The sequence below is a fragment of the Cheilinus undulatus genome, linkage group 12 (genome assembly GCF_018320785.1).
Source record: "Cheilinus undulatus linkage group 12, ASM1832078v1, whole genome shotgun sequence".
Lineage (NCBI taxonomy): Eukaryota > Metazoa > Chordata > Actinopteri > Labriformes > Labridae > Cheilinus > Cheilinus undulatus.
In genome coordinates, this window is record NC_054876.1 from 39,504,617 (window position 1) to 39,519,452 (window position 14,836).

The window sequence follows — 14,836 nt, forward strand, 5'->3', positions numbered from 1 at the left end:
ATGATAAATGAACAATGACCACTTGTTTAAAGTCGATGAAACAGAATGTACAAAGACAAAAAGAAGCTACAGAGGCAAAACAAACCTTATCAGATTTCTTGCAGCAGTGGTGCTTTGTCTTACAAACAGAGCCGATGATGAGGCTTGATAATGGTTTATAGCTGTCATTGGCTGTTGTATCATGTAGCCTACATCACATTTATAACAACAGTTGACAGTGTAATGGCATGATGATGATATAATGATATGCATAGGCTCATGTAGAAATCAGTGGGAGTGAAGCAGTGATAAATTCCTCATTGAAAACATGTCAAAAATTGTCTTCCATCAGGGCCGCCACATCATAAGGGGTTCTGCCTGAAGTTCAATGTCAGCAGCTTTCAACAGCCAATCCTCCTGTGTTTACTCCCAGTAAATACAGAATGCTGTTTTTAAATGATGATTTCATTTATTAAGGGGAAGGCATCCAAACCTACCTGGTCATATGCAAAAGAGTAATCGTTCCCCTTGTTATATCATAAATGAACTGAATTAACCACCTCTTTTTGCAACGCCAAGTTCAATTTCACCAGCCACACCCAGGCCGGATTACTGCCAGACCTGTTGAATCAAAAAATCCCCTAAACAGAACCTGTCTTGTAAAATAAGTGGCCTAAAAGATATCAAAACCATCCTGCGATCTGAAGAAATTCAAGAGCAGATGAGACATGTTATTGACTACCAGTCTGGAAAGAGTTATAGAGCCATTTCTAAGGCTTTGAGACTCCAGCGAACCATGGTGAGAGCTATTATTCACAAATGGAGAAAACTTGCAACAGTGTTGAACCTTCTCATGCCGGCCTACCAAAATTACTCCAAGAGTGTTCCCCTACTCATCCAGGAGGTCACAAAAGGACCCAGAGCAACATCTACAGACCTACAGGACTAACTTGACTCAGTTAAGATTAGTGGTTCAGTATTAGAAAAGAGACTGGGCAACAATGGCATCCATGGGAGAGTTCCAAGGCCAAAACCACTGTTGACCAAAAAGACGTCGAAGGCTCATATTGCATTTGCCAAAAAATATCTTGATGATCCCCAAGACTATTGGAAAAATATTCTGTGGACTGATGAGACATAAGTTGAACTTTATGGAAGGTGGCATCCCCATAACATTTAGCATTAAACTAACACATTTCATTGAAAGAAAATTGTACCAACCATCAAACATGGTGGTGGTGTGATGGTCTGGCGCTGCATTTCTGCTTCAGGACCTGGACCACTTGCTCAAGTGCACTTGGGTTATGCAGCAGGACAATTAAATGATCCAAAACACACCAGGAAGTCTTCCTCTGAATGCCTGTAAAAACACAAAGTAAAGGTTTTGCAGTGGTCTAGTCAAACTGTGGACTTAAATCCTGTTGAGATGCTGTGGCATGACCCTTGAACTGGCCGTTCATGCTCAAAAACTCTCCAATGTGGCAGAGTTAAAACAATTCTGCAAAGAGGAGTGGTTCGCAAAACAAAGTCAGAAGTGCAACAAACAAAAAAAGACTCATTAACAAGTGTTATGCATTTAAAAACCAACATACTAAAATTTGACCTATCATATTGAGCCCAGGATGAATAGTCAAGTGTTCACACAATCTGGTCAACAATCCCCAGAAATTAAGTTTATGACAAACAAATAGAAAAAAAAATTCTCCTCATCATTGTTTTTCTGCATTAACTCATCTGCTTTGTTTTACTCAGACTATTTCTCAAGAGGAATCTCTGTTTTTGTTAAGACCAAAAAGATTGTTATAGTTCTGTCTCTGTAGGAATCCTTTTTATTATAATTTGACAGCTTGATTCCAAAATTCAGCAATTTTTGTAGTACTAAAGCCTCAAAAATCTCTTTTAATGGTATTCAAATAGAGACAAACTTTAAAATACTTGAATTGTCCTATTATGGGTGAAGTATAAAAAGGAAAATTCTGTTTAGAGGAATCAAAAATTGCTTTTAGAAGAGGTCTCCTTCAAAGAAAACTTGACTGAACAACAACATGTAAGCCTCTTTCTTGCCACCACTCCAATCATACACTCAGATGAAGACCTTCACGTCCAAGGACTGCACACTATTCTGATCTCTCTGATGAGTTGTTCCCATGGGAAATATAGAATCTGGGCCTTTTCAAGGACAATCACTTTCACCCCTCTGAACCCTTACAGGAACAACCTGATGTTTCATCAACACTCGCAGCACCATTGTTAGGGAAAGACAGGAGTAATCCACGTACGTCCATCCCGACTGGTTCTCCTTTTCTCAATCACGCTGTGACTGATGAACACCACCATCAACCGACCACTGGCTCCCAGTGACGTGTCCCCTTCAAGCTGGAAGACCTTGGCCATGTAGATTTAACGGCATCGCTGTCACATCCATCATCACACGTGGGGGCAAAGATGATGAGATTACACAAACTGCACAGATCGTTGGCTCGAACGTCAGCATGGACAAATCAAAACATTGACATGCTGAAAGAACAGCTTCAACAACTGCGGCAACAGTGTGACTTTGTATTCTGTCACATGTGACAGCTGATCAGCAGCTGACAGATTCTGGAATTCCATGCTTTGGACATATTTGGGCCGGCACACACAAAACAAATTGAGGTTTGGTACCGAGATGATGCTCAACACAACGACTAATAGACATGAACTAAAACAGTGAACACTAGGGGAGCTGAGAATATGATGATACAGTTGAGTGTTGGGTTATTCTTTACAACTCTTTATTCATTCTCAAAAATATAAAACTTGAGGTAACATGGGTACATGCATGGATCCATTGCAGTTGTGCTCTGGTGGTACATCAGATTTATCTCATTTTAAAGGTCACATATTGTACCACTTTAAGACAAGTTTAAAGGGTCCCAAAAACATGCCTGTAAAGTTTTTTGCTGAAAGAACACTTTGCATGTCTAAAAATCCCTTTGTTTCAGCCCTGCTCAGAACAACTCTTTCTGTGTCTGTGGCTTTAAATGTTTATGAGCGGTCTGACTCCGCCCCTGACTCCACCCCTCTCAGGAAATGGATGTGGCTTAATGGATGTGGCTCTCCTGATTGAGACTCCCCACATGACATCATGAGGGGAAAATTTGAGCACGGCTTGTTTCATCACACATTTTCTGAAAGGTGGAGAAAGAGAGGGGGAGGATTTTCCTGATTCTTGGGGGGATTGTTGACAGGCCTGGGGCACATATTTTTGTTTGAAATGCCTGAAAAAGTGGATTTTGCATAAATGTGATGTAGTGAAAATTTGTTGATAATAAATTAATATTATCAAGTAAACCTCGTAAAGAATAGGGCACCACCGCTTACGCGGATTGGTTATTTAATAACCAATAAAATATTGCAATTCTTAATTAATCAAAACCTTTAATTAATTAACAAGAACATTTACTGTAAATCAATCTCATTTCTAAAGTAGTAAATTCTCATAACATTGACTCTGTTTCTCTGCTTAATAGAATGAATTCCCGAACTACGACTGTCTTTTGAAGATTTATTATAAAATCACACAATAACAGACATAAATCACAGGTTATATGAATAGATAATGTAAATGAATAAACAGAACATGATCAAATAGGGTAAAGAGAAAGGATGCTTACTTAGTTGGCGAGAGTGGATTATTCTAATAATCCCAACGGAAAAATTTTAACCGACGTTAAGAATTTGGAGGGTGAATTTGGAAGAATAATAGATCTGAACTAATTTATTGGAACTTTGGAGACATCAGCACCAGAGAGATGAATTGGATCATACCAGCCATTTGACGAAGGCGAGGAGGAGGGGACCCGTCTGGAGGGGCCCGGAGGAAGGCGCCTGGCAAGTTCTGAACGCCCAAAGCTACCGCGTGCCAACTCTGGTCCGACCCGGATGGGTTCAAGCTGGGCCGCCGCGGCGCTGATGGGTCGCTCAGACTGTAGGGACGGCTGTACAGACTCTTGTCCACAGACTCTGGGAAGGATTGTCTCTCATTCCAAAAACAGCTCTTGATCGTCCAATAAAAAAATCGGATAAACTCAAACGCATCGACACCACGTGACTGCTGGCACAGTGAAGTCGATTGTGTGATAAAAAGGAAAAACAAAAACTCTGCGTTACAAAAAAATCTAGCACGAAGCTATAAAAAGGTTAGGAAAAATCTTGTACTGGATAAGAAAAATTCTAAGTCTGATTGTTTATCAGACTTGGCACAATGCTTGGATAAAGAATGGGCCTAGGAGGCCCAAGGAGACTCAACAGAGCTCTCCTCAGTGAGCATCTTCTTGGACTGTCCAGACCTGACTGCTGGAACTGCACACCGAACTCTGCACCGAACTCCACACTCTGAACTCTTGTGAGTTCTGAAGTTACTCTTATACAAGAGGGAGGGGTTTCGGTTTTGAAGCCCTCCCAGTGTTTGATTAAATCCACTCCACCAGATCATCAAGTTAATCGGATAATGTAGAGATAACACAACATGGTTATAAAAACTCTAAAATACTATCAATAAACTATCACACAAACATTAGAAACACAGTTAATTGTTTATACGCACAATTATACATTAGAAAATGTTTCTGCATTTGGGTGTGACGGAACTTGAGCACAAGGTGGCTATGTTGATCCATGGACAATTTTCAGTCTCTGTTCATCAACTTGGAGAAATACCACTAAATTAGATCATAAAACCATAATTCAGTAAGGGAAGATGCCAGAGATTAGTATGACACGTCATTCTGTTCCTTGTAAACAGACTCAACCAAATATGAACATGTCCTGTTAGAAACATAACATTTAAGACAGTTTTTTGATACTTCCAATCCTTGCAGCTTCATGTGGTTGAGATAACACCGGGAATTTAAGATATGCGCCTGCTTTCTGCCACGGCTCTGTAGGAAGACAGAGTCCTTAGATTTATGAGGCGTAGTGCAAAGTTTCTTACAGCTTTCAGGAAGACAGGATTTAGTCTGAGGAGGTTCACCATTTGGTCGACCAATCGAAAGATTCAGATTTTAAGGTGTTTATCTCTGTTGGGAGCTGTCTTTTATCAAAATGGCAGTTTAAGAGTCCTACTGCCTGAGAAACTCTTGTTTTTCGAACGCGGTTCCTTGATAAGTTGTCAGCCATGGGGGAAAGAGAACCCCCCCCCCTTTCAGTGACATTCCTGAAGGATAATCTGAAAGTGTTGGTTTAGGAAGGAGAAAGGATCTCTCCCCCCTTGTATCATTATCTTTCCTCCATAGAGGGTGTGATATCAACAGCCTTAGATTGTGGTTTCATCTTTAGTTGTTCTGGATAGATTCTCACTACAGTGACCTTTAAACTGTTTATTTAGGTTGATCTCAGTAGATTTTACATTGACATTCAAGCACACCTTGGTCTAAAAGCAAATTGTGTTTTAATATACTTGAATGCACTATAAAGTTTTAGGACATAGAGTTGATTCAAGTTTATTTATAAAGCGCAATTAAAAAGTATACATTGGCCACAGTGCTGTGCATCAAAGAGACACAACAGAATTGGGATTTAACTCTAATTAATGACAGAGAGCATCCATAAAACACACACAAAAAAATACATATATAAAGCGAGGTTGTAAACACTAAAGAGCAAAAAATAAGACCATGAAATGTAATCATAAAAGGCTAATGGGACAATATAAAATTGAAATGATGGGAGGGGTAAGGAGTAATTAGACTTGTAGGTCATTTAGAGGAGATGGATCTTCAGCAGCAACTGGCATATATTGGATCAGCTAAGACAAAGGCTCCTTCCCCCTTTTTTTATGTTTTGATCTTCCGAGAGAAGCCGATTAGTAGACCTGAGTAGTTTAGATGACTTGTAACACAGGAGTTCAAGAAGACAGGACTGTGTTAATCCATTTAAAACATTTGAAACGATAATCAAATCTTAAAATTGTTATCTCAGATAATTAACCAGAACAGAGGTGAATATTTGTGTCACAGTTATTCAGCTGAGATTGTCATGCATGATCATTACGATGTGTCTGTAAAATAGAACCCAAGCTGCAACAGAACCGAAGCATTCAAACTTTTTGGATGATATCTGGAGATGACCATCAGAAAAAAAGCTGCCTTTGAAAGCAGGCTGCCATGTTCTGGATGTTATTATAGTTCATGTAGTTGGTATTTGCACTCTCTCTGCCCTTCTAGTTCTTGTATTTTGAGGTGAAATTGTGGATAGCTATCTGGACAGGCTGTAAACAAACATGACACCTGTTTGTAATTGCTTGGGTGAACTATTGCTCACAAAATGAAACCATGTGGGTACAGTGAGGTTAAAGCAGCACAAAAATTGATTGGCTGCTGCAGTATAGTTTGAAACTTTTGTCAATGACTTCTACTTTTAACCTGATCCGCACTTCAGTTCTGTTTCTGCTCACTCAGTTCAGGAGAAACTTAAAGCACCTTTGCTGATTTATTGTCCAAGTTTCCTGCAGTAGGAACATAAAAGCGCCGATACGCTGAGGTGCAAGAGGTCTTGTATAAACAGCCCAGGGCGTGTAAAGGTATGGGTTCAGTGAAGATTCACCTATGCAGCTACCAAGACGCTGTGACAAGGCTGACAAGGTCAGAAATCTTAAGAACAGACTGTAGCTCACTCAGCACACCCTCCTGGGTAAAGTTAGTTTAAGTATCATCTCTGAAGGTTCCTGCTATAGCTCCAGGCAGTCCTTCTTAACAAAGACTTGCAGATGTTGTAGATCAGATTGCAGAAGGGTTTCTGTACCATCCTCAGTGTCTAACACTGAAACAAACGGATATGCTGCTTTGAAGAGGATGATTTAACGGGTAAGGTGGAGTTAAAGAGAACATATTAAGGAAAGTATCAGTTTGCATCAAAGTGCCTTTTTGACCTTTTCAGCATGGGAATGACCAAATTATCGTAATTCAAGATCCTTTTTGACCTTTTCCAGGCCTTTTCAAATTTAAATTAAATGTTGAACTTCAGTCAGATAGTCACATATTGTTTCAAAACTTGCCACAGCTAATACACACACACACATATATATATACTAGTGTATATATATATATATCTATAGATATATATATACACACTTTAAACCACCTAATAATTTTACTCTTAACATATGCTAAAGGCTTAATAAGATGCCAGATATGTTGATAGATTCAGTTTGAAAGACACATCACTGGCAGAGCTTGGTAAGAAAATATGAAAGAGCTACTGAAATGAAGACTTGGCCGAGCATGCTAGGAATGATCTGGAACCCAATGCCAGCTCCCCATCTGCAGTTTTTTGTCGGCTCTAATAGTTTATTACACGGGATGGCAGCTGTGAGTAATGAATTGTACCTTGTTTCTTGCAGCTTAGATAAACTGCTCGATTCTGGCTTGTATACTGGAGAGATAACAGAGCTGTCAGGAGGCCCAGGAACTGGAAAATCTCAGGTAAACATTTTCTCTCTTCCCTCTCCATCACTGATAATTTAACCCTCTTCTATAGAGTAAGAAATTACTCTATAGCTATAATAAAACTTTTCAGAGTTACTGATTAGCACAGATACAAATTATCCCTGCTGTTTTAAACTTGTACGTGCAGTAGAGATGCCCCTATCACATTTGTTGCATTCAACACTAATCAGCTGATACTGATCATATTTGTGTTTTGGTATTATAGCTAGTCTAATGGTTTGTCAGTCTACTTTGCTTTGTAGTTTGCTGGGATCTTCAGAGAGCAGCACAACCCGATAAAGGGACCATAAACTTCATCCTTTTTCAGTCAACAGCATGCTTTTATCCACTTTACCTAACACATCGCAATGATTTTTTTAAATTTTTGCCTTTGTCTAAGAGTCATTTTAATGAGATGACCTTTAACACATCGTTACATAATGTTATGTCATTTAGCTAGCCGACAAGCTTTTATATCACTGATTACTACACTGATTCCAACATCCAAGTGAAGCTTTTAGCCCTCTGAGGTTGGTGTCATAAACGACAAGAAGGGACACGTTATTCAAAGTTAAATAACTTTTAAACCATAAATCCGGCCTCTTACTTGTTTTTCCTGTGAAAGCCGTCCGTTGTGCCATTCTAATGACGCTATCCAGGCCTTCATAGCTCTTGCAGAACATTTTCTATTGAGACTTGAACTTGGCTGACTTTCCGGGGTCTTTAAAGGTTAAATCCACACCAGTGACTTGGATACTGAACTTCTTTTTATCCATTTATAATCAATTTTTTGATAATTCCTGCAGTTAGCTGGTTAGCTCAACGCTAGATTGTCTGTTTGTAGAGGCTGTGATGTGTCTCTCAGAGTCACTGCACTCAGAAAATGACTCAGAAATTCCCAAAAGCACAAGGACTTTTTGTAAAAATGTGAATATTGTGAAGATTTTTTTTCAAGAATGATTTTTTTTTAAATCCTTTAGTCCCAAAGAGATGAAAACCCTTAGTCATTGATGTTTACTTTAATACATAAGACCTTTAAGTTTTAATTTCCATTTTTTTTTCTTTGTCTTTATAGTCCCATAACTTTTTTAAGATTCAAGTGACCTTTCTGTATCACACATTTTCTGAATGTCCCTGATAAATAGGGTGACTGGAGCTTGACTGTGCACCACAGGATTGAAGTTTTACAAGCTTTTTTTCTTCTCTTTCTTTTTTTTTTTTAGATTTATTTTTGGGCATTTATGCTCCTTTATTAGATAGAGGAGAACAGTGGATAGAGTCAGAAGCAGGGTCAAGAGTGGGGGAGAGACATGCGGTAAAGAGCCTCAGGCCGGATTCAAACCCGGGCCGCCCGCATACATGGGGAGCGCCTTTAACCACTAGGGCACCTGCTCTCCTTACAAGCTTTTTAAGACAAAAAGTCCAGACAAGACTCAATAGTTCAAAAATAGCTTAGAGCTCAGAGGGTCAACTTATGGGACTAACTTGACTAACTTTTTGGGGGGGGGGCTTAACTAAGGCTGTTTTGATGGAGGACGAGTATGACTGACCAGCAGCAGTAGACGAGGTGAGAGCTGAGAGTCAAAAGAAAAGATGTATTTATCATCTCAGTATGAGTATAGTGTAATGATTGTGGAACCAGTTAACAAATGTCTATCAGTTTGGCTCACAGTGCTTATGTACTTGATATTTCTTGGCTGACAACAGTTGGCCTATATAATTACATTGCACACACAGTGCCTGTATCAGCTGCAGACACCGGAGTGCTAAGCCCAGGTGATCAGATAATGACGAGCATGAAAATGGGCTGATAATAATCACTTCCTGATCAATCAGGGCATCTCTAACCTGTACATTTTCCATGTCTTTTAGGTGTGTTTTGCTGTGGCAGCACACATCTCCTACCATCTGAAGCAGAGTGTGATATTTATCGATACGACAGGAGGATTCACTGCCAACCGCTTGCTTCAGATGCTACAAACTGAAACAAGTAACACACAGGAGCAGGTGTGCTGTCAGGGATTGAGATTTAAAGAAATACATTATGATGTGTGATGTAGAACAATGTAAAACAAGAATATGCTGTTCCACAGATGGAAGCTCTTCAGAGGATCCATGTCTTCCGCTTGTTTGACGTCTACGCTTTACTTGACTGTCTGTACGGTCTTCGTGGTGGCGGGCTTCAGCAGGTTTGTTTGGAGTCCTGCTTTTATTCTTAAAATATCCCACCCACCATGCTGTACCAGGGGAACCTTCGTGAAGGACAGATCTAAATTCGAGCAATCTCATTTTGTCATATTTCGCATTAGACGTCCGTCGGCGGTGGATCTGTCAAGGCGGTGATCGTGGACTCGGTGTCAGCTGTTATCTCTCCTCTACTGGGAGGCAAACAGAATGAAGGTGATATCTCTTTCCATGAGTCCATCACAGTCCATCATACCTGCGGCTGTGTTTACACCTGAGCCCACAAACTCCCACAAAAAAGTGTCTGTCTGAAATCTGCAAAATAAATGTCACAACACTGTTCCCACATACTCTGAAAGCACAACTTCTGGGTTAATTCAAGTCATAAGGAAGTGTGAGAAAAACAGAGAAGTTTGTTCTATCACATTAAATCCCAAAGCATCACGTTTAAAGATTTCAACTTGCTTATATCTCTTATAGAAGTTTTAATTGTCCTTAAAACTTCTTCAACTCAAGTCTACACTCTGCAGAGTCTAATGATGTGAATTATTTGTCCAAGTGAACTCCATTAAACCTTACAGACAGCAAATTCAAACTTAACCACAGCTGAAAGCTGAACAATTAAAACAAGACCATCTTGAACAGCTTGATACATTTTAAATGAACATTGCTGAGGTATATAGACTCATTCATTAAAAAATTGTTGCCCACATGCTTTATGATAACAGTTTAATCAGTGGTGGTTTTAGTGATTTGGAGGCCCCTGACCAAGAGTAATAACCTTTCCCATTTTGCTGGGCACAATACTGGCTAGTCCAATTGAGGTTCTAGAATCTCAAGAGCCTCCAGTTGCCCCCTTGACGAAGATTTGGAGAACCATGACCTGTTCGAATGAGAACCTACACATAAATTGTAGCTACTGAACATTTTGTGAGGCATCTTTTTCGGCAAATGGAGCCAAAAAAAAAAAAAAAACAACACACAAGTATTTGTCATTTCCTCTAAGTAAAGCAACAGCATTACCCAAAGTTACCACATTTTGATAGTACAACAATACTCTTCACTAGGTGTAACTTTGTGACTAATATACAGTCTCTTTTGGGGTTATATTAGAACTTTTTTCAAAAATGTGCCTAAATTTTGCTCACCAACAACCTTTTTTCCTGAGTAAGACAAGCCTAAGGCTAGCTAAGAAATAGATCTTTGTTAATGAAACCTAAGAAGAACAGTAAGTTTATTATTTTATTTCTGGTTTTTCATTTATTAGATCCATTGAATTACAACAGCACTTATAATCACATCATATCAAGCTGCAAATGTATCATAATGTAACATGTTCTTTTATTATTCAATTATTATTCAATTAAGTTTTTATCCTGCTGCTTTCAACACTTAATATTTTTAACTCATGGGACTTAATTCAAAGTTTGAGTGTTTCGACTCTGGCTGCTTTGAACAAGGATGATGAAGAGGGCAGCTAAAGTCAATATTATGAATCTTAATTTTACTACCAGCAGCATGGAGAGATTATTTTTTTTTAACCAGGTACTGTATTTTGGTTTAACTTGATACAAAACTACCCCGGCATATACAGTCACAGACGAAAGTATTGGCACCCCTGGAATTTTTCCAGAAAATACACCATTACTTCCAGAAATTGTTGCAATTACAAATGTTTTTGGTGTACACATGTTTATTTAATTTGTGTGCATTGGAACAACACAAAAAAGCCGAAGAAAAACACCAAATTGAAATAATTTTATACAAAACTCAAAAAATGGGCCAGACTAAATTATTGGCACCCTTTTAAAACTGTGAGTAAATCATTTTATTTTTAAGCACGTGATGCTCATTTAAACTCACCTGTGGCAGTAACAGGTGTTGCAATCTAGAAATCACACCTGAAGCCAGTTAGAATGTATAAAAGTTGACTCAGCCTTTGTGTTGTGTGCCTGTGTGTGTCACACCAAGCATGGAGAAGAGAATGAAGAGCCAAGAATTGTCTGAGGACTTAAGACGCAAAATTGTGGAAAAATATGAACAATCTCAAGGTTACAAGACCATCTCCAGAGATCTTGAAACTCCTTTGTCCTCTGTGCGTAATATAATCAAGAAGTTTATAACCCATGGGACTGTGGATAATCTCCCTGGATGTGAACAGAATAGAAGAACTGACACAAGAATGCAACGCAGGATAATTGGAATTAGGGCTGGGCGATATGGCCTAAAATTGATATCCCAATATATTTTTGCTATATCCCGATACACGATATATATTGCGATATTTTGAAATGGCCTTTCAGCAGCTGTATTTGATTCGGCCCCACATGACACTAGTTTGGTGCTAAGTATAGACTGTTCTATTGGATTTTTAATAAAATTGTATGCAGAAAGTAAAAATCAATATAAAGTCAAATTTAGCAGTTTTATTTTGAAAAGGACTTCACTCAATCTTTTACTAATAAATCAAAAATACATAAATCATGAAATACTCAGTATTTTACAGTGTATGGAAAGTCCGTAAATGTTTTCTGTATTATGTTTACTATTGCTGATTATAAAATGATTATTTCCTTCATTAAGGGTGAAGCAAACCTACACAGAACTCACCAATCATGCATGCAACCAAAGGCTAAAACCCTGCAGTCTGGTCCACCATTCAGGCTTATAGCTGCGGTTATATTAGCTGATGCTGATTAACGCTGGACCACTTTCTGACAAGTTCATAACATGAGAGCGTCTTTAGACCTTATTCAATAAACTCTCCTGTGTGATCATGGGGTAAAAAGCTTGTCTAGAGGCAGGAACATTTTAACTACTAACTAACATTGTCAGTGTTTTGAACTGTAAGGTTGAGATAAGGCTCCGTAGCTGTGGAGAAGTGGATCACATTTGTCCGCTGCTTGGCCATCTTCCCTCTGACATGTATGACTCTGGCAGGAAGTTTTCAGCAAAATGCTCGCGCCCAGGCAAATCTCGTATTCTGGATTAAGTGTCTATGAGATTTTTATGAAAAATCCTGGCTTTTCACTGGACTTATGTCTTTAGCGACATGTTGTGTTACTGCCGCCATTATCTCGGAGTCATCTCATGGCGTATTTTAACGAATACCGCGTGAGTTAGACCTCCCTTTCGAAGTTGAATGGCTGCTGAATGCTGCAGAATCAGCGCTTTCTCCTTGTCCGTCTCAAAAGGCAGCTAACAAGTGGCTAACTCGCCATGCTGCTCTGTTTACCTTTCTCTCCCATGCTTCTCTCACTGCATGTGCAGGAGTTTTCTGGATGGGCGGAGGAGAGGCAGAGCACTCTGCTGTTAGAGATGCGTTCAGGGACAATGGGAGGAACGAAACTCCAGTGAGAAATGCACACTGACAGCTCAAAACTTTCACATAATTTATACTTGGATATTCAACATATAGGGATTTTATACATTGTGCATGGCAAAAGCTGGGACTCATCAGGTATACTCAATATATCGCCCAGCCCTAGTTGGAATGGTGGATAAACATCCTCAGTCAACTTCCACACAAATTCAGGCTGTCCTGCAGACTCAGGATGCAAAAGTGTCAGCTCAGACCACATGTCGTCATCTGAATTAGATGAAGCGCTATGGCAGGAGACCAAGGAGAACCCTACTGCTGACAAAGAGACATAAAAAAAAAGCCAGACTAGAGTTTGCAAAAATGTACCTGATTAAGCCTTAAGCCTTCTGGGAGAACATTTTGTGGACAGATGAGACAAAGGTAGAGCTTTTTGGAAAAGCACGTCATTCTGCTGTTTACAAAAAATGGAATGAGTTTTGCTGCCTCTGGCACTGGGTGCCTTTACTGTGTGCAAGGAATCATAAAATCTGGAGACTATCAAAAGATTTTGGGCCGCAATATAGGGCCTAGTGTCAGAAAGCTGGGTCTGCGTCAGAGGTCATGGGTGTTCGAGCAGGACAATGACCCCAAACATACCTCAAAAGCACCAAGAAATGGTTGGAGACAAAGCACTGGAGAGTTCTGAAGTAGCCAGCAATGAATTCGGATCTATATCCTATTGAACACCTATGGAGAGATCTCAAAATTGCTGTTGAAAGGGGGCACCCCTCAAATCTGAGAGACCTGGAGCAGTTTGCAAAAGAAGAGTGGTCCAAAATCCCAGTTGAGAGGTTTAAGAAGCTTGTTATAGGTTATAGGAAGTGATTGGTTTCAGTTATTTTTTCCCAAGAGTGTGCAACCAAATATTAAGTTGAGGTTGCCAATAATTTAGTCTGGCCCATTTTTTGAGTTTTGTGTAAAGTTATGTCAATTTTGGCTTTTTTCTTCTGCTTTTTTGTGTTGTTCCAATGCACATAAAGAAAATAAACGTGTATACCAAAAACATTTGTAATTGCAACAATTTCTGGAAGTAATGGTGTATTTTCTGAAAAAATTCCAGGGGTGCCAGTACTTTCATCCATGACTGTACAGATGACCAACAGATTCAAACTTCTTAACAGCTCGTGCTTTCTCTGTTACAGTGCTTCACACAGGAATTTACATAGAAAGACAAATGTGCTCCTCCTACTCTCACCTCATATCTGCATGAATATTGTCAGATTATAGGCACAGCAGAGAGATATGATTTTGAATGTCCAACTCTTCAGCAATATACTTTTCAGTCTCCCTGATGAAAATAAACTTAACATTTTTGTCAGAGTTTTTATCATCGAAAACTATTTTTTAATCAATGTCTCATCTTTACTAGAAATAAAGGTTGTCCTATTATATTTTTTTGTCATATTTTTGGTCAACGAAATTGACACTGCAGGACAGAGCAGGCAATGGCAGAGCAGAGGGAGTTTTTATTATTTATATATATATATATATATAATGTGTGTGTATTTTTTAGTTATAGTCTTGTCTTTCTTATGGAAATAGGTCATCAAATTACATTTTTAGTCATATTTTAGTCAGCACCACACAGCAGAAGGAGCTGGCAGTGATGGGGCAGAGGGAGAGACTGGCAATCTTACTTTTTTAGCAGATTTCATCATCAAAGATCTACTTTTTATTTATTGTCTTGTCCTGCTAATGGAAAAATAATGTTAACTCAGATATTTCACTCATGTTTTAGTTGACAAAATCAACACTCCAGGGAAGAGCTGGCAATGACTGGAAATTTGTCTTTTCAACAGAGTTTTTACTATCAGAAATCTATTTCTTAGTATTGTCTCTCTAATGG

The 14,836-nt window shown here is 39.0% G+C and overlaps 1 protein-coding gene across 3 annotated transcripts in view; it reads left to right on the forward strand.

Moving 5' to 3' along the window:
* The window catches only part of rad51d (RAD51 paralog D), a 41,567-nt gene that overhangs the window by 16,446 nt on the left and 10,285 nt on the right, over window positions 1-14,836 (forward strand). For all 3 annotated transcript variants that reach the window (XM_041801132.1, XM_041801133.1, XM_041801131.1), the window contains exons 4-7: window positions 7,361-7,442; window positions 9,318-9,452; window positions 9,539-9,634; window positions 9,755-9,845. In XM_041801132.1, the coding sequence (XP_041657066.1) occupies window positions 7,361-7,442; window positions 9,318-9,452; window positions 9,539-9,634; window positions 9,755-9,845 (404 nt within the window). The remainder of the gene's footprint in view (window positions 1-7,360; window positions 7,443-9,317; window positions 9,453-9,538; window positions 9,635-9,754; window positions 9,846-14,836) is intronic.